The sequence below is a fragment of the Babylonia areolata genome, chromosome 34 (genome assembly GCF_041734735.1).
Source record: "Babylonia areolata isolate BAREFJ2019XMU chromosome 34, ASM4173473v1, whole genome shotgun sequence".
Classification (NCBI taxonomy): domain Eukaryota; kingdom Metazoa; phylum Mollusca; class Gastropoda; order Neogastropoda; family Buccinidae; genus Babylonia; species Babylonia areolata.
Window position 1 is genome coordinate 21539712 of NC_134909.1, and position 25000 is coordinate 21564711.

A 25000-nucleotide genomic window follows, 5' to 3' on the forward strand; every position below is an offset into this window, starting at 1 on the left:
TTCTGGTGTCTCCTGTCCTGTGGACACTGTGTGTGAGTACATTGATCGTCTGAAAGACCCACACGCCCCATCCGCACACACACACACACACACACACACACACACACAGACAAACATATATACAGACACAGACACACAAACACATACATGCACACACACACACACACACACACACACACACACACACACAGACACAAACATACCACATGTGCGTGCATGCACACACACACACAAACACACACACACACATACACACACACATGCACACACATACACACACACACATACACATGTGCACACATACACACACACATACACACACACACATACACATGTGCACACACACACATTATTTTATTTGTGAAGACACTGAGGCAAGTACAACAGAGAGAAAACAGGAAGATGGGGGTAGAGAGGGGAAGAGATAGATAGATAGACAGATAGATAGACAGATAGAGAACGAACGAACGAATTTTTGTTTTTATTGAGGGAAGTGGAATAAGCATACATGTGCTTTTTTTCATCCAGCCCTCAGGGCAAATGGAAAGTGAAAATGAATCAAAACATCCACAAAGTAGCAAAGAGATGAAGAAATAAAGACATGACATTCACATACACATTAACTCACTCAGTACGGCCAGTCCTCTCTTCTCCTCTACACAGACCCCTCGGATGTCCAGTGGGTGTCTGAATGACCTAACCTTTAGCTTCCGTCGTCAGAATTGTGGTATTCTTTGTCAACATTCACCTCTTCAGTATAAGAGCCTTCCGCTTGCAATATTTTGATGATGGTAATTGGGCTGAAACTCTGTTAACGTCGTCTCTTTCGCCGTCCGTATGGAAAGAGTTAAACATGCACATCTACGTAATCCTGATACAAACATCATATTATGAAGGAAAAAGATCAACCCCCCCCCCCCCCCTCCAAAAAAACAAAAGAAACACACAGCCTCTCCCAAGCCCCCCCCCCCCCCCCCCCAAAAAAAAAAAAAAGTATTCAGGACACTGATTGTGGTTGTATATCATTAAGTAGTGCGATACCGGTTAGACATACAATTTAACTATATATGCGTATTCAATAAGATAAAGTCAAGTTAAGTAGGATTGTTGACATATGTGTTCATAAGGTGTGTATGGTAATGTTTTTTGAATTGTTGAATGCTTTTCTGAACATTAAGATTGGATGAAATATTGTTCCATAAACAGCCTCCTGAATAAATGAGACTGAATTTAAACAGATCTACTCTTGGAATGAGGATCTTAATCTTGCTGGTCTGACGGACTAGCATGGTGTGAAATCTCTCTCTCAAAGATGGAGCATAATTAGACATGATTTTAAAAATAAAAAGTGCTTTGTTGTATTCAAGTTTAAGCTTTAGGGGAAGAATATCTAAATGTCTGTAGTCGTCAGCAGTCAGTGATGAAGATTTCAGAAGGATTAATTTATGAGCTCGTCTATGCAGACTTAGCAAAGGTTTTAGTATATTATCGCTAGCTGAATCCCATATGACGCATAGTTAATATGTGATTCAATATAAGCAAAAAAGAATAATGAGAGAGAGAGAGAGAGAGAGAGGGGGGGGGAGGTAGGGGGGAGGGAGAGGCAGAGAGATATGTAGATGGTCAGACAGACAGACGGACAAAGGGACAGACATATGGACAGAAAGATAGACAGACAGCCAGTCAGATAGACAAAGAGACAGAGAGAGGAAAAGACAGAGAAACTGACAGACACACAAACAGGTGTAGGGAAAGAGAGAGAATTTGGGGGAGGGGGGTAGGGAGGGGTTATGGGGGGCAAACAGACACAGAGGCAGTGACGAGAACAGTGACCTAACGGGTTGTATTGCAGAAGAAGAAACTTGTTTCTCCTCAGATTCCCCGTCGTCCAGCGAGGTGTCGTGCAGTGTGACCACCAGCACCAGATGGACCATCACTGTGTCCTGTACTGTCAGCAAGGCTTACTCCGCTCTGAACAGATACCGTTGTGACTTCAGACAGGGGGTAGGTGTGTGTGTGTGTGTGTGTGTGTGTGTGTGTGTGTGTGTGTGTGTGTGTGTGTGGACACAATGAATGTAATACAGTATTGTTTTGTTCGAGATGAATCACCATTTTTTTGGCAACAAAGAGGAAGTGAAACAGACTGTCTCTGACATATTGGTTCTCCTCTGTATGTGTCAAAACAGTCTGAATACGTTTGCCTTTACATGGATATAGCCAATTTCTAAACTGGGCCTATGTATTGTTGTGGCTAAAACCAACAGAGCCATATAGAGTCAGATGCAGCAGTCTGTCAGTCTGAAAAAAAAAAGAGTTGAATATGACGAAAAACAAACACTTGGACGTGTTTCAGAGCAGCACAGGAACCAGTGTGGGGAAATCCACGTACAGCTCTGCAGTCAGCAGTGGCTACACCTCTGGTACCTGTACCTCCTCCACCTTTCCTATGCCAACATCACCTGGTACTCACACCTACACCGTCATTGTGTATCCTGGGGTCAGGTCTGTCTCTGCTTCTGTCAGTGTGGGTGAGTGTTCATTCCTACCTGTTGATTGCGTGGTCAGGTGAAGGACTGACTTGGTTTATGAATCATAAATGCATTAAGTGATTAACTGATTAACTGATCTGTTGAGTTGTAGGTGAATCAGTTCCTTGTTACATATTTCATGTATTAAATCTGTTTTCCAACAAATGTATTTCATAAAACACTGACAGACAGACAAAACTTAGTTTTTTTTCGTGTTCCCTTCATTCACCTATGCGTATGTTTCTTCAAACAGTTGTTCATATAATATGTTTGCAGTTAAGGTATTCATGATTATATGCATTGTGTAGTTATGGTAGGAACTATTAGACAGTTCTTTGTCGCTCATACTCTCTTTGGGCAGTAAGGTTATCATGGACTCTGACTTTGAAAGATTATCCCCCTTCTCATCATCATCCTCAATTCTTCTTTATCTTTTTGATGATGTATCACCAACATTGTATGTGTGTGTAACATGGCAGTGATGTGAAAGGAAGAGGCGAAGGGGATCGTTTTCTGAATGATTATGTGAAAGTGCTTCATATCTGTGTTATTTAACTTCGGCATGACTCACATGGATTATTACAGCATTGCTTTCTTTGAAATCCTAATTTCATTTTCTCTCTTTCTGTGAATGCAGGGGGTGGGGGTGGGGGGGGGTTATGGTGTGGAGTGGTATTGGTTTTCATCATTCAGTGTAAAACAAGTAGCATGCACTCAACGTTTATCATAATGTTGCAGCACGGCCAAACAATGATCCAACAATCACCTGCACCACTCAGAACGGCTACATCCCTGAAAACACGGCACTGGAATGTCATTGTACTGCCTCTGACCTTGGTCAGCCTCAAGGACGTCTCCGTGTCTACCGTGGCAACACACACCGTGTCAGTGGTAACTATGGAGACAGCAGTGTGCAGTTTGGAGAGAGCAGCGTCAGCAGTGCAGACAACAACGCTGTGTACAGGTGTGTGCTGGACTGGGCGACTTCTGACAGTGAGGACAGGAAGACCACCTTCACTCTGAATGTGGCCTGTGAGTTGTAGTGTGTGTGTGTGTGTGTGTGTGTGTGTGTGTGTGTGTGTGTGTGTGTGTTCAGGTGCTATGGTTGTTCAGGGTGTTGAGATATGTTAATGTGCTGTGTGTTGAACAACATAAAATAGCACCAAAAAAAAAAACACACATAAAACCAACCAACCAAACAAAGAAACAACAAAAAAACGTGCATGGCATTTTTTTTTTTTTGGTATTATCTGCTTGATTGTAATATTGCGTGTAGTGCACTGCACAGATAAGTGTTCCTGCATGTTGTAAGCAGTGTATGTTGTCTATGCTCTGCATTATGGCCTGTTATTACAGATAAATCTAAATTTTCTGACAACCCCCTCCCAAAAAAACAAACAAAGAAATAGTTACTTAGGTACCTAGCAAACTAGCTAAGTAACTGATTAACAAACTAACGAACTAAAAACTAATTGAGTCTGCAAACAAAACAAAACAAAACAACAACCCCAAAACAACAAAACAACAACCTGTTTTATCAATGGAATGCCATACAATACAATACAATGCAATTCGATACAATACAATACAATACATCTTTATTAATCCATCTGGAAATAATGATAATTACAGGTATTTCGTTTTCTACTTATTGTTGCTTTCAAACGACATTGCCTTTGTTCTATTGTACTGAAGCAAGTGGCATGTTTTGAATGTAGTGCAGAAAGAGCACAGAAACTAATGCAACACAGTGTGATACCTGTAGCTTATGTAGCTATGACAAGCATGCAGTTTTTGATTAATATGACAATAATTGTGCATAACATGCCTTTGTAATTGACACTGTTGACCCAAGCAGTGTTCTATAGACAGAACTGTTCCCACCTCACCTCCATTTGCTCCCAAGCGTTTGGTTTTCACACACTCTTTTGGTGCACAACGAACTGCATGTTTAGTTAGTTAGTTAGTTAGATCGTTATATATCTAGTAGGTAAGAATATTTCCTCTCTTATGACGTTTCCTTCAGCCTTTGATTAATCATGATGTTCAACCCAAAAGACTAAACATTGTGATGATAGTCATGACAGTGATTATGACAGCAAATGTGAAAACTGTGTTACTGACACAAAAGAGTACCACCTAGAAATGATGATGATAGTGTCTGCCGTCAGACCGACGGATGAGTTGGCAGGCAGGCTTATCTGTTGGTGTGTGTCCTCATATGGGAGAAGAGGCCGATTCTGGATGCGCAGCACTTCCCACAGGTGTTTGCAAGGGAAAACATCTCCATAAGTTGAGCTCTGCTTCCTTCGCTCACGCTTCTCCTGAATGGCCAGCGTTCTCTTGTTTTCAAACGTCTTTATGCCACTAGAGCACAGCATACTCAAGCGAGAGTGGTCAAGGTCATCAGTTTCCCAGGAAGCGATGTCTATGTCACAGCCTTTGAGGTTTGTCTTCAAGGAGTCCTTGAAGCGCTTGCAGGGTCTTCCAAGTTCGCGGTGGCCTTCCTTCAGCTGGCCATACAAAAGCATCTTTGGGATCCTGCTGTCTGTCATGCGGACAACGTGTCCTGTCCAGCGTAGCTGGCACTGGATCAGCAGGCTTTTGGACCTGGAGGTTGGAGACCCTGTCTAGCCACTTTATTCCGAGGATCTTTCGTACGTATCTCTGGTGAAGCTGCTCAAGTTACTGAATGTGACGGCAATACGTCGTCCATGTTTCACAGCAGTACAACAAGGTGGTCAGCACCACAGCTCTGTAGGTTTTGATTTTGGTGCTGAGCCTGATGCCTTTGTTGTTCCACAGCCTGTTGTTGAGTCCGCCAAAGGCGGAGCTGGCCTTGGCGATGCGCAGCGTCACTTCTGCATCAAGGGCTGTGTTGCTGCATAGGGTGCTGCCCAGGTAACAACACTTGTCGACTGACCTGGTCTCTGTGTCATAGATCTTAATTGCAGGTGGGTGGGTGGGGGGGGGGGGGGGGGGGGGGGAGGGGGGAGGCACTGGCGTTCTGTGAGCTAGCTGGTTGGTACATGGACTTGGTCTTGCTGAGGCTGACAGTGAGTCCAAAGCGCCTGCAGGAGGTTGAGAACCTGTCCATAATGAACTGCATGTCCTCATGGGTGTGTGCAGCGATTGCGCAGTCATCAGCAAAGAGGAACTCTCTCAACAGTGTCTCAAACACCCTGGACCTTGCGTGGAGTCACCACAAGTTGAAAAGTTTGCCATCTGTGTGAAACTGAATGTGGATACCCCGGTCACAGTCTTGGAAGGCGTCAATCAGCATGGCAGAGAAAAGAATGGAGAACAGTCTGGGTGCCAGGACTTAGCCCTGCATCACTCCAGTTACCACAGGAAACGGATCTGACATGTCAGTATTTTCCTGTACTTTTGCCGGCATGCCGTCGTGGAATGACGCAATCAGCTGGTTTAGGCTTTCTAGGCAGCTGAACTTTAGGAGGATCTTCCACAGACCACAGCGATTCACTGTGTCAAAGGCCTTTGTCAGATCTACAAAGACCGTGTGGAGCTCCTTGTTCTGCTCACGACACATCTCTTGCATCTGGCGTATGGCAAACACCATGTCGCATGTTTCCCTGGGGGACCTTCCCTCTCTCCCAGATAGACTGGAACTGGGTGGTCAGCTTGTCTGTCAGCACCTTGCCTCCATACTTGTAGATGTCGGCCTGGATTGCATCCACTGCTGTTGCTTTTGCTGACGTTGTCAGCTTCAGGGCCTTCTGGGTCTCGACCTTGGAGGGAGAGGCAGCTAGCGAGTCATTGACTGGTAACTGTGGGAGGGCTGCAATTTCCTCATCAGATACAGACGTGTCCCTGTTAAGGAGGGTGCTCTGCCCAGTGAGCAAGGATGTCTTTCTTGTCTGTCAGGAGGGTGGTCTGGTCCAAGGCTCGGACAGGCAGTTGATCCTGTGACTCTCAGCCCATACACAGCTACACATCTCGGAGATCATCGTGGAAGGTCTTCGTGTCGTGAGCATCAGCAGCGGACTGAAGCTCTTCGGACTTTCTCTCATGCAGCCTCTTCTGTACGAGTTGCTTGGTTTGCAAGAACTGGTTCTTCTTCCTCTAGCAGTCTTTATCGGAAATGTGACCCTGATGCCGTATATGCAGTGTGTTCAGGAGCTTGGAGATTCCAGAGTCATTCTCGTCAAACCAGTCTTTGTGGCTCCTCTGTAAAAAGCCGAGTGTGTCAGCTGCTGCTGTGTACACAACATTTCTAAAGGTGCTCCATATTTCTTCTACATCAGTTGATGCAGGAGTTTCTTGGAGAGCTGCTTGGATTTGCTGCTGCAGCACATCCTTGGTGATAGGGAGGCAGTGGATGTTCAGCTTCCTAGGGGGTTACTGCCTGGCTGGTTGGATCTTGCGTGTAAGTCTGATGTTCATCTTGCTGCGTACCAGGTGATGGTCTGACCAACAGAATGCTCCTCTCATGCAGCGTGTAATGGAAACATCACCTCTGTCCCTCTGCCAGACAATCACATAGTCCAGCATGTGCCACTGCTTGGAGTGGGGGTGCATCCATGTGTTCTTGTACTTGTCCACTTGTTGGAAGAGGGTGTTGGTGATGGTCAGTCCATGCTGCGCACAAAGCGAGAGCAGAAGCAGTCCGTTGGAGTTGCACTTGCCAGTACCGAGCTGTCCTAGGACCTTTGGCCACGAGGAGAAGTCCACGACGACGCCCACATTGGAATCCCCAAGGATGATCAGCCTGTCCTTTCTGTCTACCGCTGAAATGGTGCGGCTGAGCTCCTCGTAGAAAGCTTCTTTAATATCATCAGGGTTGGTCATCATTGGGGCATAGCAGCTGATGACTGTGGAAAAGCGATCCTCAGACAACTTCAGACGCAGGGTCATCAACCTATTGTTTATCCCACGTGGAAGGCTGACAAGCTGTCGTGCAAGTTTGGTTTGTATGGCAAAGCCCTGTTCCCAATGCAGTAGAAAGTGTAGCCCACTCCAGCTTCCTCAAGCTGGGTTTCACTGGCAAACCTGGTTTCGCTCAGGGCTGCTATGTCTCACCTGGTAGCGACCAAGCATTCTAGAAATGAGTGTTGTGCACCTTTCTGGTCTGTCATCTCTGTCCAAAAGGGTGCGAACATTACAGGTACCCACAGTCAGGGCATGACTCCTGGTTCTTTTCTTCTCTTGTTTTCAAGCTAGTGTTGGATGTCCAAGTAGGTGCAGTTTCCTACTAGGTACTAGGTGAGCCAGGCTTTGTTAAGGGAATCTTTTTATCTCCCCTTCCCCAAGTGGGGAGAGAGCAGTGCTGTCCCTAAAAAGGGCTGCTTTGACGCTGTGGGAGGATACGTGCGCCGCATCTGTCCCAGTCTACAGCGGACGACCATCACCCCACAGCCGCCTGTGTGCAGAGTCGTGACTAGGAACTGCCAGCAGCATCCTCTGCCTGTCCCCGTTACCACTTCTCCATCGCCACAGGGCTCGGGAAAGCTGGGTGTTGAAGGGCTAACTCGTCGTTCCCACATTAGCCTGGTTGCCTGACCAGCACAGGTGACTAATTTTTAGTGAGGAGGAGTTGTGCACTCCCTTCCCCACTCTCTCACCTACCGACGCTCAGAGTCCCACAGGTGCAGATACTGCCATGTGCAGAACTGCCTCAGCAGGTGCAGTTTTTTTCTTTGGAGTTCCATCTCCTAGGAGGATTTCCAGCCAAGGATAAGAGCTCACCCTACCCTTTCGTCATTCTCTTCCACCTTCACAGCCATTGGGAAAGATTTCCTTCTCCGCCTGGTCCGTCGTTGGGAGACTTCACATGCGACAGGTAGTACAGGGTTACATGGTACCAGTAGCAAGGGCTATGCCCCTGACCTGACCATCACCTAGAAACAGTGCTGTCATTAACATACCACCGCTTCTGTTTTTATATCTACAGATGGTCCTACCCGTGCTGATCTGACCGACCCTCCAGTGTATGAACTTCACCCCACACAGAGTAACCCGAACCTGACCTTGACCTGCAGTGCTGTGGGGGTCAATCCTGGTGCCACCTACAGCTGGAGCGGAAGTCAGTGTGCTGGTACCACAAGCAGCACGTGCAGCTTTGTCCCCACACAGGGAAATAATGGTGACGTCATTTCCTGCACTGCTGTCAACCCCATCACCAGTGTGGGGAAAACGTCTGAGACACGGACACTGAGGATTCACTGTGAGTGATATGATGTGTGCAGTCATTCAGTCATGTAGATGGTTGTGTGAATGGGAAGGTGGGGGATGGGTGAGTGTGTTTGGGAGTGGTCAGTTCATGAAGCCAATCAATGTGGACAACACAACGTTGTCTTTTTGATCTTGTCTCTGTGTGTTTAGTATGATTGTTCATTGCGTTACTGTTATATCTAACCAAAAATGTACCATACGATGGGTCATTATATATTAACGTATGTACTGATGTGTTTATGTATTCATGACATGATAGTCATACAATGAGTCATTATATGTTAACGTATGTGTGTATTCACGTGCATATGTATTCATGAATCAATATATTTTCTTAGATTACGTTTTTTTGAACACACATGAGCAGAGATCAGTTGAATAGTATCATCATCAAAGTGAACAGTATCACTTTACTCTCTTACTCTCTATCTACCACCCTCCTCTCCCCCCCTCTCTCTCACCCTCCCTCCTTCCCTCTTTCCTAACTCTTCATGTTCCAGACCCACCCACGTCAGCACCAGTGATCACTGGCTACAGTGGACAAGGTCTCTATGAAGGAAACACCCAGACCATGACCTGCACAGTGCAAGGCGGGAACCCTGCTGTGTCGTCAGTGACCTTCACCTGTGACAGTGGAGGTCAGGTCAGCGGGGTCAGCAGCACCATCCAGGTGACAGCATCACGTGACGATGACGGCAGGAACTGTACTTGCAGCGCCAAGTGGAAAAACAAGTCTCCGTCATGGTACACACTGACAGCTTCTGTCACTCTTCAGGTGTACTGTGAGTATGTCCAGTAACTGAACTGTGGTAAACATTCAGTTATTCAAAATAAGAATATAGCCTTGCTGGATAGTATATTTATTGTATGAGGAATAATGCTCTCTCTCTCTCTCTCTCTCTCTCTCTCTGGATAGACAAGTTTATGTTGATGATGGAAGAAGCTTCTTTGTCTTCAAGTGAAATAATACTATTAGGTGACTTTAATATTGACTTACTCAAATCAAACACTGGACAAAACTTTATGAATCATTTCACCTAACGCAGTTAATTGACATACCTACGAGAGTTACTGCAACGTCAAAAACACTTATAGATCATATATACGCTTCATCTACAAACTCCATAACAGAAGTATGTTCCCCAACGTTTGGCTGCAGTGACCATTCCCCTATATGTTTCACATGGTCCAAACGAGGTGTAACAATTCCTGCAAATAGACATAAAACCGTTTGCCATAAGAGATTTTAGACAATTTGATAAGGATTTATTCCTACAGAACTTGATACATTCCAATATGTCAGCTGTTTATCAGTTCTCTAATCCTGAAGAAGCACTGGAGGTTTGGTATCACAATTTTCTTAATGTATATGATAAACATGCTCCATTCATAACAAAACGTGTCAAAAGCTATCCTAAACAGCCGTGGATGACTAAAACCATTGATGATAAGATTAAGGAAAGAGATTCGTCTCTCTCAGAAGGCAAGAAAGATGAATTCAGAAAACAACGTAATCTTGTAAATGCTTTGAAACGTTCAGAAAAAAAGAATTATTTTCAAGAACTTATTTCCACAAAATCCAATAATAAATTGATTCGGAAAGCCATAAAACAGTTAATAATAAACATAATATCACGCAATCCACAACAACTAACGACATATCAGCAGAAAACCTAAATACACATTTTTGTAATGTAGCTAACTCAACAGTAGGAACAAACATGTCATCCCTTAATTCACTTGATATTCTCGAAACCTTTTGTAACACTAAAAATATTTCATCACACCTTGATATCCCTCTTATGGATGTACATGAAGTTTACTATGCTCTTTCCCACTTAAAGCAAACAGGTTCGAAAGGTATTGATGGTATAGATGGAAAGATATTAAAACTCTCTGCTCCTATAATTGCCGAAACACTTGCTTATGTCTATAACCTATGTTGATATCACAAAAAAGATAATTCTTAAATCTTTTAAAGTCGCGAAAGTAGTACCCATTTTTAAGTCACGAGACCGTACAGACCCTTCAAATTACAGACCAATTTCAATCTTATCAATATTGCCAAAACCTTTAGAAAAACACATTAACAAACATATCCTTAATCACTTCAATCACTACAAACTATATCATCCAAATAAATCTGGTTTCAGGTCCAAGCACTCCTGTCATACAGTCCTCACTAATTTAGTCGAACAATGGCTCACAAATATAAACAATAATGAAATTACTGGTGTTCTCATGGTGGATTTTATGAAGGCATTCAATGTGGTAGACCACATTCTTCTTTTGAAAAAAAAACAAAAATTGTATGGCTTTTCTGGGAATACACTTGAACTCATATCCTCATTTCTATCAGACAGAAGACAAATTGTATCTATTAATGAATCTCAATCCTCTTTACAGTCTATCTGTTATGGAGTTCCTCAAGGTTCAATTTTTGGTCCAATATTAATTTCTGTTTATAAATGATTTGCCTCTATTTATTAATGCATTATGTGAGATGTTTGCAGACGATACAACAATACACACAAATCACACTACAATAGACAAAGTGTACTATGCTCTGCAGCAAAGCATTAATGATATAGTTAGATGGTCCAATTTAAATCACATGCGTCCCCCAACCAAAAAAAACGAAATGTCTCATACTCACCACCAGACAGAAACGCCAAAATTTTTCACACAACCTTCCACCCTTTTCCATTAATGGTCATTCAATAGAAGAAGTTGATAATCATAAAATTCTTGGAGTCACCATTGATAACAACTTATCTTGGTCCAGTCATGTTATGTCATTATGCAAAACCCTATCCAAAAAGATTTATCAGCTTTCCAGAATTAAAGATTTTCTTGATTTGCATTGTAGAAAATTATTCTTTTTTGCTTATATTGAATCACATATTAACTATGCGTCAACACTCTGGGATTCAGCTAGCGATGATATACTAAAACCTTTACTAAGTCTGCATAGACGAGCTCTTAAATTAATCCTTCTGAAATCTTCATCACTGACTGCTGACGACTACAGACATTTAGATATTCTTCCCCTAAAGCTTAAACTTGAATACAACAAAGCAGTTTTTATTTTTAAAATCATGTCTAATTATGCTCCATCTTTGAGAGACAGATTTCCCACCACGCTAGTCCACCAGACCAACAAGATTAAGATCCCCATTCCAAGAGTAGATCTGTTTAAATCCAGTCTCATTTATTCAGGAGGCTGTTTATGGAACAATATTTCATCCAATCTTAATGTTCAGAAAAGCATTCAAGAATTCAAAAAACATTACCATACACACCTTATGGACAAATATGTCAACAATCCTACTTAACTTGACTTTATCTTATTGAATACGCATATATAGTTTAATTGTATGTCTAACCGCTATCGCACTACTTAATGATATACAACCACAATCAGTGTCCTGAATACTTTCTTTTTTTTTTTTACTTGGGGGGGGGGGGGGGGGAGGCTTGGGAGGGGCTGTTTTTGTGGGTTTTTTTGTTTGTTTGTTGTTCTTGTTTTTTGGGGAGGGATGGTTTGATCTTTTTCCTTCATGATATGATGATGTTTGTATCATGATTATGTAGATGTACATGTTTATTATGTAGATGTACATGTTTAAATGTGAATGTGAATGTCATGTCTTTATTTCTTCATCTCTTTGCTACTTTGTGGATGTTTTGATTCATTTTCATTTTCCATTTGCCCTGAGGGCTGGATGAAAAAAAGCGCATGTATGCTTATTCCACTTCCCTCAATAAAAAAAACCCAACTTCGTTCGTTCGTTCTCTCTCACTCTCTCTCTCTCTCTCTCTCTCTCTCTCTATATATATATATATATATATGTGTGTGTGTGTATGTGTGTGTGTGTGTGTGTGTGTGTGTGTGTGTGTGTGTCGCACACAAACACACATACACACACGATCAAATAGACCAGCATACCTAGCATTGCAAGTGAGAATAGTATCGCCTCGTGTAGTGCTTATCATGCATGCTAATACGAGAGACCATATCAAACAGGGAATATAAAAGGTGTTACAAAAAGCGAAATTAAGTGGACAACTGGACAAGTGGACAAGTCAACAACTGGACAAGTGGACAAGTGGACAACCAAACAAAAGCCAAAAGGGGTCAATGACAGAAGTCAATGTAAGTGGGTAAATAAATGAGAAGTAAAGGAACACGCAATGGAACAAGGAAAGACGGGAATACTTAAGTTGATAAATGGATAAATAAATACACATACACACGAACATAATTATACAGAAAGAAAAGAAAATAACCACACGAAAATACAACAACAACAACAACAACAAAACAACACAAGCAAACAAACGAACAAACAAGCAAACAAGCAAACAAATAGATATATGAATAAATAAATAAATGAATAAATCAATTAAAAATAAATATATTAATAGCAATGGGAGATGACTGTCGCTCGTTTGATAGACCCATAATCTGCCTATCCATCTACTGAACTGTCGGTCCTGCCTGCAGTGGCTTACAAACAGTGGGTTGTGCAAACAGTGGGTTGTGCAAACAGTGGGTTGTGCAAGGTTGTGCAAACAGTGGGTTGTGCAAACAGGACCAGCCAAGGGATCTGACAGGCTGTCCATGTTTTATCTCGACACGGTTCTTGCAGGCGCCTAGAATCAAACTATGGTGTGTTGCATCAGTTTGGATTTATGCTATTTCATCAAGTTGATTTTCTAACTATCAGTTGTTGATGTGTGTTCATAACAGAAGCACTAAAATGTTCCCATGTTACAGTCAGTGCGATGTGTAAATTTGTCTGTAGCTGTTATGGGTTGGTGTGTTTCAGTCCCAGTGACGTCAGTCCAGCTGACACTCAACAACCAGACCACACTGCTGGAGGTGGCAGAGAGCCAGTCCACTGACGTCATCTTTGAGTGCACTGCTGACTTTGCCAGACCTTCCCCTCACTTGGTCTTGGTACGTGGTGAGTCTTACCTCAGAGATTGACAACCTGTGACGTAAGAGAATAAACACATTCAGTCGTCATCTTACCTCAGAGACTGACAACCTGTGACGTCAGAGAATAAACACATTCAGTTGTCATCTTACCTCAGAGATTGACAACCTGTGAGGTCAGAGAATAAACACATTCAGTTGTCATCTTACCTCAGAGACTGACAACCTGTGACGTCAGAGAATAAACACATTCAGTTGTCATCTTACCTCAGAGATTGACAACCTGTGAGGTCAGAGAATAAACACGTTCAGTTGTCATCTTACCTCAGAGATTGACAACCTGTGAGGTCAGAGAATAAACACATCCAGTTGCCATCACATGTCTGCCTGGATTGACATTTGAGGCCAGACACTACAGTAAAATTCATATCAGAGGTGTTTGTTGCCTTAATTTAAAATGTATTACACTTTGAAAGTATATTTACTGGGAAGTTCAAAACTATTCTTTTTTTGGTGTTTGGACCTCCGGTTGCCATGGAAACAGTCCAAGATGGCTGCCAAACAAAATTTTTTAAAAGCCTAAGGCTTTTTTTCAATTGCACTTAGCCAAAATCTGTTTTCTGATCTAGTTTAGGAATGTTAATATCTATAAAAGTACGGATAGCTTTTTGATGTAATGACAAATTTATATTTTTGAGAATTTGTTTTGGTCAATGCAGTTATATTGCACCGATTGTTCTAAATAAAATTCAAATAAAACAAAACTATACATTTTGTTTCAAAAAAGCAATGCGTACTTTTAAGCACCATACTTTAAAGAAGCACCATGCCAAATTTTAAGGCTCTGTGTTTATTTTTGTGGAAGTTTTAGCCATTTGAAATGTGCGTAGAGTGCGAAAAACAGAAAACCCAGAAAACGGAGAAAGAAGAACAGAAACTTTACTGGCTGAGTGTTGTTTAGCACAAGTGGTAAAAGAGTACAACTTACTCACCCAGTATGTTAATCCACAGCACAGCAACCACCAGGTAAGAGAAAAAGTTGAAATTGAAGTGTTTTGTGGCCAATAATAATCCAGTTCACAGCTCACATGATGACAAATTCACAAAGAACGTGAAATGGTTTACACAGATTGGCAGACACATTCCAGTGGTCTGGCTTTCCCATACTCCTGATATGAGAGCAGTTTTGGAGAGCACAGTGAAAGGGGGTACTTACAAGCTAGTGTCCTCCTGCTTGGTAGGCATCTGGATCCCTGGCCTCCTCCTCTCAGTTGTTGAGACGTCGTAGGGTGGCGTACCATACAGTGATGTGAATCCTCTCTTTTGCCATGTTCCATCATATTAAACACTGATATTGATGACTGGATTTTCACCTTTATCCAGTGCCCCCTGCAGGTCTTCATCAGTCTCTGCATATGCCTGCTGGATTGTAGCTGCTGTGCGTTCTAAGAGTGTTGACCCTGATTCAATTTCAGCAGCTGAAAAATGCATAATGTTTGTGAGATATTTGTGCTGTGCTCACAACTATATCATTTACATAGTTTACTTTCCTTCCTCAGGTGATGAGTCTAAATATCACACACACATACACATATACACATACATAAATATATAATATTGCAATGAAACACACACACACACACACACACACACACACACACACACACACACACACACACTGTGCATAATTTACACACATAACTGATATACATGCATTCACCCATTCATGAACACACACACACACACACACACACACACACACACACACACACACCACACACACACACAAACAAACAAACACACACACACACACACACACACATGGATCATAGTCAAGACTGAACAAGCAAAACTTTGCCTGAGTGACTGATTCAGTGGTTGACAGTGTAATGTTTCACTAGTGGTTATCAGTGCAGGGATGTGTGCACACTTGTGTGTATTTGTACTGCACAGTTAAAGATAAATATTTTTTTAACCATCAAAAAAACCTCACAAACATACCTGTTACTTTCTTGTCATGGGCCTGGAAAGTTTTCAAATGCATGCCTGGTGTTCCCATGACAGTGCTGAAGGTTTGAAGAGCAGTGTAGCTGCCTCCCAGTTCATGGCTCAGCATGGTCATCCTGTTGTTTACTTCAAAACCTGTATTCTTTTTGTCATTGAATCCAGTTCGTGGGGATGAGAATTCGCACTTTTCATAACCACAGCCATCGCAGCACATGGCAAGCTTTGCCGCAAAACCAGCTTTCTCCCTCTCTCGCACACTGACTGACAGTCCCGTTTCTCCGCACTCTGGGCAACTCATCAGTCTGGTCAGCTGGAAAACGTGTAGCAAAGTCCAGTTCTGGTCTTCCACCTCACCATTATATGCGACAGGGTTCATGATTTCGATCTTTCTTCTCGACGCACTTTTATCAGAGTCTGATGTCGAAGGTGCCGGTTTCTTCGAAACCATGCTTTCAGTCGCTGCCGCATCACATTTGGCCCATTTTGCTTTTGCAGCAGCTATCAAGTGCAATCGTCTCTTTCCTTGCTTATGCCGAGGCATGATGAATCCAGGAGATGTCTTAGCTGGCAAAATAATCAACAATTGACGAGAAAAAACACTTTCATGTCAGCATGTTGTTGTTATTGGACGGCCATTTTGGCTTCTCGACGGAGGGAGCCGAGCGTGCCCGAAGGCTGGCTGAGCCCAGCGGAATGAAATCTGATTGGCTGAAATTTCCACTGGTGTCAGTCTCATCAATGAAACTGCACAGTCATAGTACTCTATGCCCTTATTTGGGAAAACTCGGGAAAGTTCGCGCGATACAGTGTGTGTGTAAAATCGCTCGCAGTGTTTTATAGTCCGTTTCAACAACTAAAAGAACCGGGTCTGTGTATTCACAAGATGACGCTGTTTCTGTTGATATGCGATATGATAGGCTTCGGGAAATGAAAGTATACGTTGCTAAGGTGTAAAATCAACACTTTTGGACGATGTTTGAAAAATTCAGACAAAATCAACATCAGGAAGCAACTTTCATTTGCAAATATAACACCTTTTGCGACTGATTTAGTACAAAATATGAAAATGACTATAAAGATTAGATGTTGAAGAAGCAAATTATGCGAAAAAACGAAAATCATAAAAAATCATGATTTGGTCAAAATTTCACTACCGTGTCTGGCCTTGAATAGAATTCAGATTTTAGATTCTTGAGTTTGTGAAGTGGAATTATTACACTATCTTTAATCAATGTACTAAGATAGCTTACGTCTGGAGTAAAAGTCTGGATAGCAACTAAAATCACACCGATTTGATAATTTCAATTGTAACTGACTGAAGTCATCACACACAAAAAACAAAAAACAAACAACAAACAACAAACAAAACAAAACAAAGACGCCAACAACAACTCACCTATCATAGAGAAATCTCCCCCTATATGTGGTCTCCAGTTCGATATTTGTTTCTCTGTTCAAAGCTGAGCGAATCGAAAAGTAAGGGAAAAGTAATCGACCTAGCTCAGCATAATTGATTTTAAACTTTCTTTTAAGATTTATGACGCAAACATGATAACACGCAAAATAATTTTTTTTTTCTGATTCTATATTGGTTTGCTGAACAATAACTTGTTACATCAACAGGGATATTGAACCTGTTTATCTACCTGCCCACCCTATTCCCCTCCCCTGCACCCCCTCTTCCCCCGATCCCCGATTTCTCCTGCATCCCCCCCCCCCCCCACCCCAAAACAACAACAAACAAAGAAACAAAAAACAACAACAACAACAACAACAAAAAAAAACAAAAACAAAAACAAAAAAAACAACAACAACAACAACAACAACAAAAAACACAAGCAAACAAACAAACAAAACAAACAAAGAAACAAAAAACCTACAAAATCTGCTGATTAACTTTTTTCGGTCAGTCTGACGATCAAGGGAGAGAGGTGGCCAGGTTAACGGGCGGAAGTTCTGACGTCACAGGACAGCGGTCAGTGATGAGGCACACTATGAGAAACGCACGATGTGAGAACAGTGCCGTTTACACCTGCACAGCTGACAACGAAGTGGGCAGACCTGTTAACTCCTCTGCTACACTCAGAGTCCTCTGTAAGTGGGTGTGCTGAAGGTGATTTCTTTTCTTTCTGTTTTTCTTTTCACATCTGGAATTTTCGTTTTCTTTGTTCTTCCCTACAGTACAACAGAGGGGTGGTGTACAAACAAGAAAGTTCCTTCAGTATATGTTAGCCAAATACATGGTGAAAAAAAATAAAATTGAATCCACCATGCATTCCGCACATTCTGTGTTCTGTGTAATTTGTTTTTGCTGTGTTTACCTCCAGGTGACATGCGAGTGGTCAGTGACAGTTTTGACTCCCAAGGGGACGGAGTTCCAGTCCTGGACGGCAGCAAAGGACAAGGGGAACTTCACTTCCAGATCCTGACCACAGACACGCCTCACACTGCCAGCTTCCTCTACCTGGGGTCCCACCCCACAGGGGCCGGGTACCCACCCACACTGGGCCTCTTCAGGTAACGTGGGCAATAAAGACTTCAACTATCCTTACATGTAATTTAGTCCATTTTCAAAGTCCATTTGTTTATTGGTGTTCTATTTCAAACCTTGAGCTCATGAGATTGGAACAGCAAGGCAGAATATTATCTTAGCAAAATATGATATCAAAGCAAACTATTATCTTTTTAATTGTCAATGAACAGCACTTTAAAACACAGCTTCAAATTGTATGACGTGTGCATGAGGGTATGTAACTTTAGCAGGCTCATTTAAATAATGTCAGTGGGGTGAATTGAATATAGAAAATGGGGTATATGCTATCAGATAAACAATAAATGAATGACTGAATGATTGAATGAATGAATGTATAAATTATAAAAAAAAAAACAACGAATAAACAAACCAACAAATGAATACATAAATAGCTAAATAAATGAACGAGAAACAAATAAACAAATAAGCAAATAGATGGACGAATAAATGAATGAATAAACAATCAAAAAACACAAAAAACAACAATGAATAAATACATAAATTTAAAAAAAACAAATAAATAAACAAATTATATATATATATATATATATATATATATATATATATATATATATATATATACAGAGAGAGAGAGAGAGAGAGAGAGAGAGAGAGAGAGAGAGAGAGAGGAAATACAGGTTTAAAATTCTTTTGTTCATTTGGATCGCTCACTGACGTGTTCAGTGGTTTCAAGTGTTGCTACACTCCCTTTCAGCGTGACGTGTGAACAGACCAGCGTGGCATTCAGGTCCAGCTGTGTCCTCAGAACGTCCAACGTCACGCAGGACTGGGCTGGCTATTACAACGTCACCATGGCAACACAGACCCAGGCTGTCTCCTTCACCTTCCGTCTTCAAATGCAGAGTGAGAGAGAGACAGAGACAGAGAGAAGGAGGAAGAAGAGAGAGGGAGAGAGACACGATACCAACTGACAAAGACGTGTACATTTTTTTTAAACATTGTATAAAAGAAACGCAAGTGTAAGAAGATTAGAACTATGTTGGTAAGTTGGAAGGGGTAGGGGAAAAAGTGCAAGAAATAAAGTGTAGGGAAGAGACAGGCAGAGATGAAGGGGTGTGGGTGTGTGTAAATTAGCTATAAACATGGATACACTTTCGTTGTACGGAATGGTTAATATATATCTCACAGACAGAGTATTGTGTATGCGTATAACAACGTTGAGAAAACATATTTGACGTCACAATGGATTATTTTCAGACTGGCATTGCATATGCATGCATCTTGTAAACCTTAATGTTTAATGACAATGAAATGTATTATATTCAATTTTCTTCTGTTCTGTTCTGATAATGGTCTGTTCTTTTCTGTCTCCTCCTCCTCCTCCTTCTCCTCCTCGTCCTCCTCCTTCTTTTTCTTCTTCTTCTTCTGCTTACATCACCCACATCGTCTTTCATGTTTTCTTTAGTTTCTTTTATTTCTCTCTCTCAGTGTTATTGTTCACAGTGTTCGTTGTTTGTTGTTGTTTGTTGTCATTTGACTGCTATGTTTCAGAGGCCTCTACGTCTGTACCCACCACAGACAACAGCGGACAATGGTCTGAAGCATTTGGAGCAGGTGTGGGTGTGGGACTGGCAGTGATGATTGTGGTGGACATTGGAATCACTGTCTGTCTGTGGAGACGGCATTGGAGACTGCCGTGTGCAGGTTAGTGCACATGCACACACACAGACACAGACACATACACAGACACAGACACACAAACACACAGACACACACACACACACACACACACACACACACACACACACACACACACTCACACACACACACACACACACACACACACACACACACACACACACACACACACACACACACACACACACACACACACAAATGCACGCACACGCATACTGACGCACACATGTAGCCCACATGTACTCGCGCAGAGAGAGAGAGAAAGAGAGAGGGAGAGACAGACCGACAGACAGATAGACAGACAGAGATGGACAGACTTTTATTCTTATCATTCATTTTCTTTCCAGCAAAACCATTGCCACGCCCGTCAATGGAGGAGAGGTTAGTACATTACATACTGTCAAGTCTGATATTCTTCTGAACTGACAATGCTTAAAAATTGATTAAGAAATTTAATTGTCTGTTTATTTGTTTGTAATGCATTCATTCATTCATTCTCTTATTCATTCTCTCTCTCTCTCTCTCTCTCTCTCTCTCTCTCTCTCTCTCTCTCTCTCTCTCACACACACACACACACACACACACACACACACACACAGATGGAAATAGTGAAATGAACATGAATGACATGAAGGTGAGCATGTCACATGAAAGCATGCAGAGCTGACCAGTGTAAAGTGAAATACTCAAAGAAGATATCGCAGAATGAAAGATCATAGAATAGGGATGCTAAAATAAAAACTACTGAAAATGTATGATTAGAACATACATGTACTGATACCATACGTAATGAAAGTATGAGTACATATTGTGTTGTAGAGTATTGCATCGTGTTTCAACAAAACGACACGTGTGTGTCCGGAAAGCAACCATGCAATTGAAACAGTTAGAATTTTTTTCTAATGATTGATAAGCAGACCGAACATTTTGAGACCTAGATGAAAACAATACACACTAAAAATGGGCTGGAAAGAAAAAAAAAGAAGATATTTTGCTCAGATGTAGTTAAAAACCAGCAGTTTATTTTTGTGTGTATTTATTTCTGTAGTTTATTCATAATGAGGCAATAAATGTCAGTTTGATAACATAAAAACGTATAACAGTAAATGAACAAATAAATTAGTAAATATTTACACACACACACACACACACACACACATATATATATATATATATATATATATATATATATATATATATGTATAGTCGATAGACTGATTGATTGATTGAATAATTGATTGTTCCAGAGCTGTTGGTGTCGAAACTGTTGAACTGGAACTGTCTGCCAATGCTTCCAATGACGCTGCAAACAGTACGTGTCTTTGTATCTCCGTAAATCAAGGAAATTGTGTCATTAATATTGGAGGGAAAAAACAACTACTCTGCGCGTACCTAACCCCCCATCCCCACCCCCCTCATGCACACACACACACACACACACACACACACACACACACACACACACACACAACGCTGCTGCACCAAAAAAAACAACAACACACGCTCAGATGGACAATCAGGGGGCCAAACCATCTAAGATGTACATGATATGTGTGGAGGAAAAAAACAACAAATACATTAACGACTTGCTGATTAATAGATCTATATGTACACTTTGGGATAGATAGATAGATAGATGCTTTTGTGTTCAGATAACATTTTAAACTCAGAATTATTTCATTTACTTAATTACAGGTCCGCCATATACTGTGTAGCCTTGCCACATTCATTGTCGTTTACCCATTTTGGTTTTTTCATGTGCCCCCATGGGGAATTTTTGGAATGAATCTTGACACTTGACTTGGTACGAACGGCTAAAGAAGCCACAGCCGTCCTTAATTAAGGACTGTTCACTGAGTGTGCTAAGGATTTGCTTTTGGTGTTCCAGACACAGGGCCGTATGAAGAGCTGAAACCGATTGACATAGGACTGAAGTCTGTGTACAGTGCCATGTCTCCGCCTCCACACACCTCGGGTAATTCTCCTCTGTGTGTGTGTGTGCGCGGGCGCGCGCGCGCGCGCGCGCATGGATGTTTTGTTCACACAAATATATCTAGGTATGTTATCTCCTGTACACATGTAGTAGATCTACAGTCACACCAATATTAGGTTTTGCGTCTTCCGGATTAAACTGTATTTCCGGACCATAAACGGTTTATTTCGTTATGGATCTGAATAAACCGAAACAATATGATTTAAACGACTTAATCACCACGAATATCGTAACCAATTTACACAGCTGAAAAAAGATGTTTAGATATTAATTTTAAACGTCATTTGAAGACTCAGATTAATGCTGTGAGTAACACTGATTACTCTTGACCCAAATGTTGTTTGGTTTGAATCTGCTTTTAAGCCTTTTCTTCACCCAAAGCTTTATAATATCAAATACAGAATACATTTCAACGATTTTTATATTTATCTATATCTTTTTCTTTTCTTTTTTCAAGTGTGTATCATAATTGAGTCTTGAAGGCATTGCTTTCTTGTTTTCTCTTGACACACTTGTGTACATGTGCATGCAGTTTTGTATTTGTATTTGTTTTGTATTTGTATTTCTTTTTATCACAACAGATTTCTCTGTGTGAAACTGGTTGTTCTATCATTCTGGAAAGGAATACACTGGTTCATTTCAAGGATCTGAATAAAGTCTTTTTGGTTTTGTCGATTTGCTCGATCTCTCTCTCTCTCTCTCTCTCTCTCTCTCTCTCTCTCTCTCTCTCTCTGTCTCTCTCTCACATTATTCCTTCTCTCTTTTTTCCAGGAACAGAAGGTGCTTATGAAAATGCAACTTAAAGATCAGCGTCTGCTTCTGTCACTTTGACAGTGAATGTCAAGATGGAATGGATAATCGTCTGGACTATGATGATGGTAATGATGGTCATTTGTAGTGGTAGCAGCAGCAGAAGCAGCAGCAGGAGGAGGAGAAGGAGCAGCAGTTGTAATAGTAGGAACAGCAGCAGTAATAATAGTTGTTGCACAATATCCAGTTTGCAAAATAGCTGTTTTTGGCAGGAGAGAGAGAGCTTACATTGTGATTATTGGAAGAAAGAGCATCGGAGAAAATAAGTCTTGAACTGCCTGTGAATGATATGTCGACACAAAGTTTCTTCGAGATTCTGAATCCCAAGCCCAGTGTGTCTGATACAGAAGGATTGAAAAACATCAAGGTACCCTGTGCACTTTGAATTCCTCAAAAGATTCCATCAGACACGTTGCGTGAGGGAGGGACATGTTGAACTGGCCCTTGAGGGCCCAATAGATGATTCACTATATGCTGTTATTGGGTGATGGTTAAATCCAGGTCGCAATAACGGAAGAGGTGTCTAGGTGTATCTGAGTGTACCCGTGTGTGTGTGTGTGTGTGTGTGTGTGTGTGCTTGCCCGCGTGCATGCGTGTGTGTGTATGTACATGTGCATGTGTGCGTGCGTGCGTGCGTGTGTGCGGACGTGTGTGTGTGTGTGTACAAAACCGTCCCAATTTTCGCATAATATTATCTCTGTGTACTTGTAATTTGCAGTTATGACTTCAAGTATGCGGACAAAGGGTGCTACCATGAATTTAGGCCTTTCACAGTTTTGGATGAATGAGATTAAAAGTTCCAGGGGTGTAGTTTGTCCAGATTTAGATTTTAGATAGAGTATAACCATGTAACTAGTTCTGTTTGTTACAAATGATCTAAAAAAAAAAAAAAAAAAAAAAAAAAAATTTAATAAAAAATCATTTATTTTAACATCAATGCATGGAGTCGAATAATAACAAAGTGCTAGTGACGGTCTAAGTGGAGACAATCTGCATGAATTTAGTGATCCTTGGAAATATGTCCCTTAAGTGTTGTGAATGATGAGTTACTGAATGCCCCCTCCCTATTATTAAGATCAATAGCAAAAAAAAAAAAAAATAAAAAAATAAAAAATAAAAATCTATGTATTTGTTACGATTATAGTTTATGCTTTTAATATGTATTTGTTTTCAATTCTGAGTAACGTAGTTAATACGGACGCACATTGTACATCTTTCATTCCAACTTGTATCTGTGCAGAGAGAATGTGTCAAGTAAGAGTATTGTTGTTAGATAAGTTTGTTGTTCTAATGGTTGTTGTTGTTGCTTTGGTTGTTCATTATCATTTTAGCAAATGTTCGAATACCTTTTGGATTTAGATTGAAAATAACAACAACAACAACAAAAACCGACCATAAACCAGTCCTCATTGCATCTGTCATGGTGACGATCAGCTTTCCTGTCGTTGGTAAGGGTCATTGAAAGTTCATGTGAAATATATAATGCTCACGAGTTGTGAGTTGTGACGTAAGTGTGGTGGGATTGAAAATAGCTTCCATTTGCTCACGATTGTTTTGATAGAGGATGGAAAACATTTGATAATAGATCAGGAAATGATATTCGGTAGTTAAAGACATTGCGCAAATTTCTTCAAAACGGAACAGAGTCTCTGTGGGCCTTTTCAAATACAATAGACTGAGCAACACACTAGACGCCACGTTCTTGGCATCAGAGATCTTTTCCCATCCCTCTTGCGGCCAGTCAGTGGCGGCTGTCTGTGTTTGTGTGTATGTGTGGGTCTGTGCTTTTGAGTGCGTTTGTGAATGCGCGAGAGTGAAAGTGTACACAAGTGTCAGGAGAGATGTGTGTGTGTGTGTGTGTGTGTGAGGGGAGGTGGGAGTGCGGGGGGAGGTGGGGTAGAGGATGAGGTATGTGAGTGTATGCATGCCTACACTGTGGGAGCAACAGGATATAGGAACGTATATATATATATATATATATATATATATATATATATCTTTGTATGTACGTGTGTGGGGTTGGGGGTGGGAGATATGGGCGAATGTGTGTGTGCTTGTACAAGTAAGTGTTCATCTCTGTGAGTGTGTGTTTGTGTGTGTGTGTGTGTGCCGTGGAAGCTGCGATACGTAGACTAGAAATGAGTGTGTGGAGGAGGGGGTAGAGGAGGTGCAAGGTAATGTGTGTGTGTGTGTGTGTGTGTGTGTGTGTGTTGGAGCTCATGTACGTTTATATGTATTTGACTGTGCTTTCATATGTGCTTGTACAAGTAAGTGTTAATCTCTGTGAGTGTGTGTTTGTGTGTGTGTGTGTGTGTGTGTGTGTGTGCCGTGGAAGC

At 41.5% G+C, this 25000-nt stretch overlaps 2 protein-coding genes across 2 annotated transcripts in view; one reads left to right on the plus strand and one right to left on the minus strand.

The window, feature by feature from the left end:
• LOC143277331 (uncharacterized) overlaps nt 1-23762 on the plus strand; it is a 25396-nt gene extending 1634 nt beyond the window's left edge. Inside the window, exons 2-16 of the mRNA XM_076582118.1 lie at nt 1-32; nt 1877-2004; nt 2354-2528; nt 3267-3560; nt 8440-8712; nt 9221-9502; nt 13553-13683; nt 17580-17763; nt 17997-18186; nt 18918-19066; nt 19715-19867; nt 20209-20242; nt 21109-21173; nt 21750-21836; nt 22626-23762. The exon at nt 1-32 is cut by the window's left edge and continues 313 nt beyond it. Coding sequence (XP_076438233.1) covers nt 1-32; nt 1877-2004; nt 2354-2528; nt 3267-3560; nt 8440-8712; nt 9221-9502; nt 13553-13683; nt 17580-17763; nt 17997-18186; nt 18918-19066; nt 19715-19867; nt 20209-20242; nt 21109-21173; nt 21750-21836; nt 22626-22657 — 2209 coding nt within the window. The 3' untranslated portion in view covers nt 22658-23762. The remainder of the gene's footprint in view (nt 33-1876; nt 2005-2353; nt 2529-3266; nt 3561-8439; nt 8713-9220; nt 9503-13552; nt 13684-17579; nt 17764-17996; nt 18187-18917; nt 19067-19714; nt 19868-20208; nt 20243-21108; nt 21174-21749; nt 21837-22625) is intronic.
• LOC143277557 (uncharacterized) lies at nt 14707-16814 on the minus strand. Its single transcript, XM_076582436.1, has 2 exons — nt 15664-16814; nt 14707-15140 (listed from the first exon to the last, which is right to left on the minus strand). The coding sequence occupies exons 1-2, from the start codon at nt 16208-16210 to the stop codon at nt 15004-15006; spliced, it is 684 nt and encodes a 227-aa protein (XP_076438551.1). The 5' UTR covers nt 16211-16814; the 3' UTR covers nt 14707-15003.
• Nucleotides 23763-25000: the final 1238 nt, after the last annotated feature.

What these genes read in the sequence shown, in the direction of transcription:
- LOC143277557 (XM_076582436.1), bottom strand. Translation starts at nt 16,210, where the DNA reads ATGCCTCGGCATAAGCAAGGAAAGAGACGATTGCACTTGATAGCTGCT. An exon ending in CCATGACAAGAAAGTAACAG is followed by an intron (nt 15,141 to 15,663) that starts GTATGTTTGTGA and finishes TGCATTTTTCAG; the next exon opens with CTGCTGAAATTGAATCAGGG.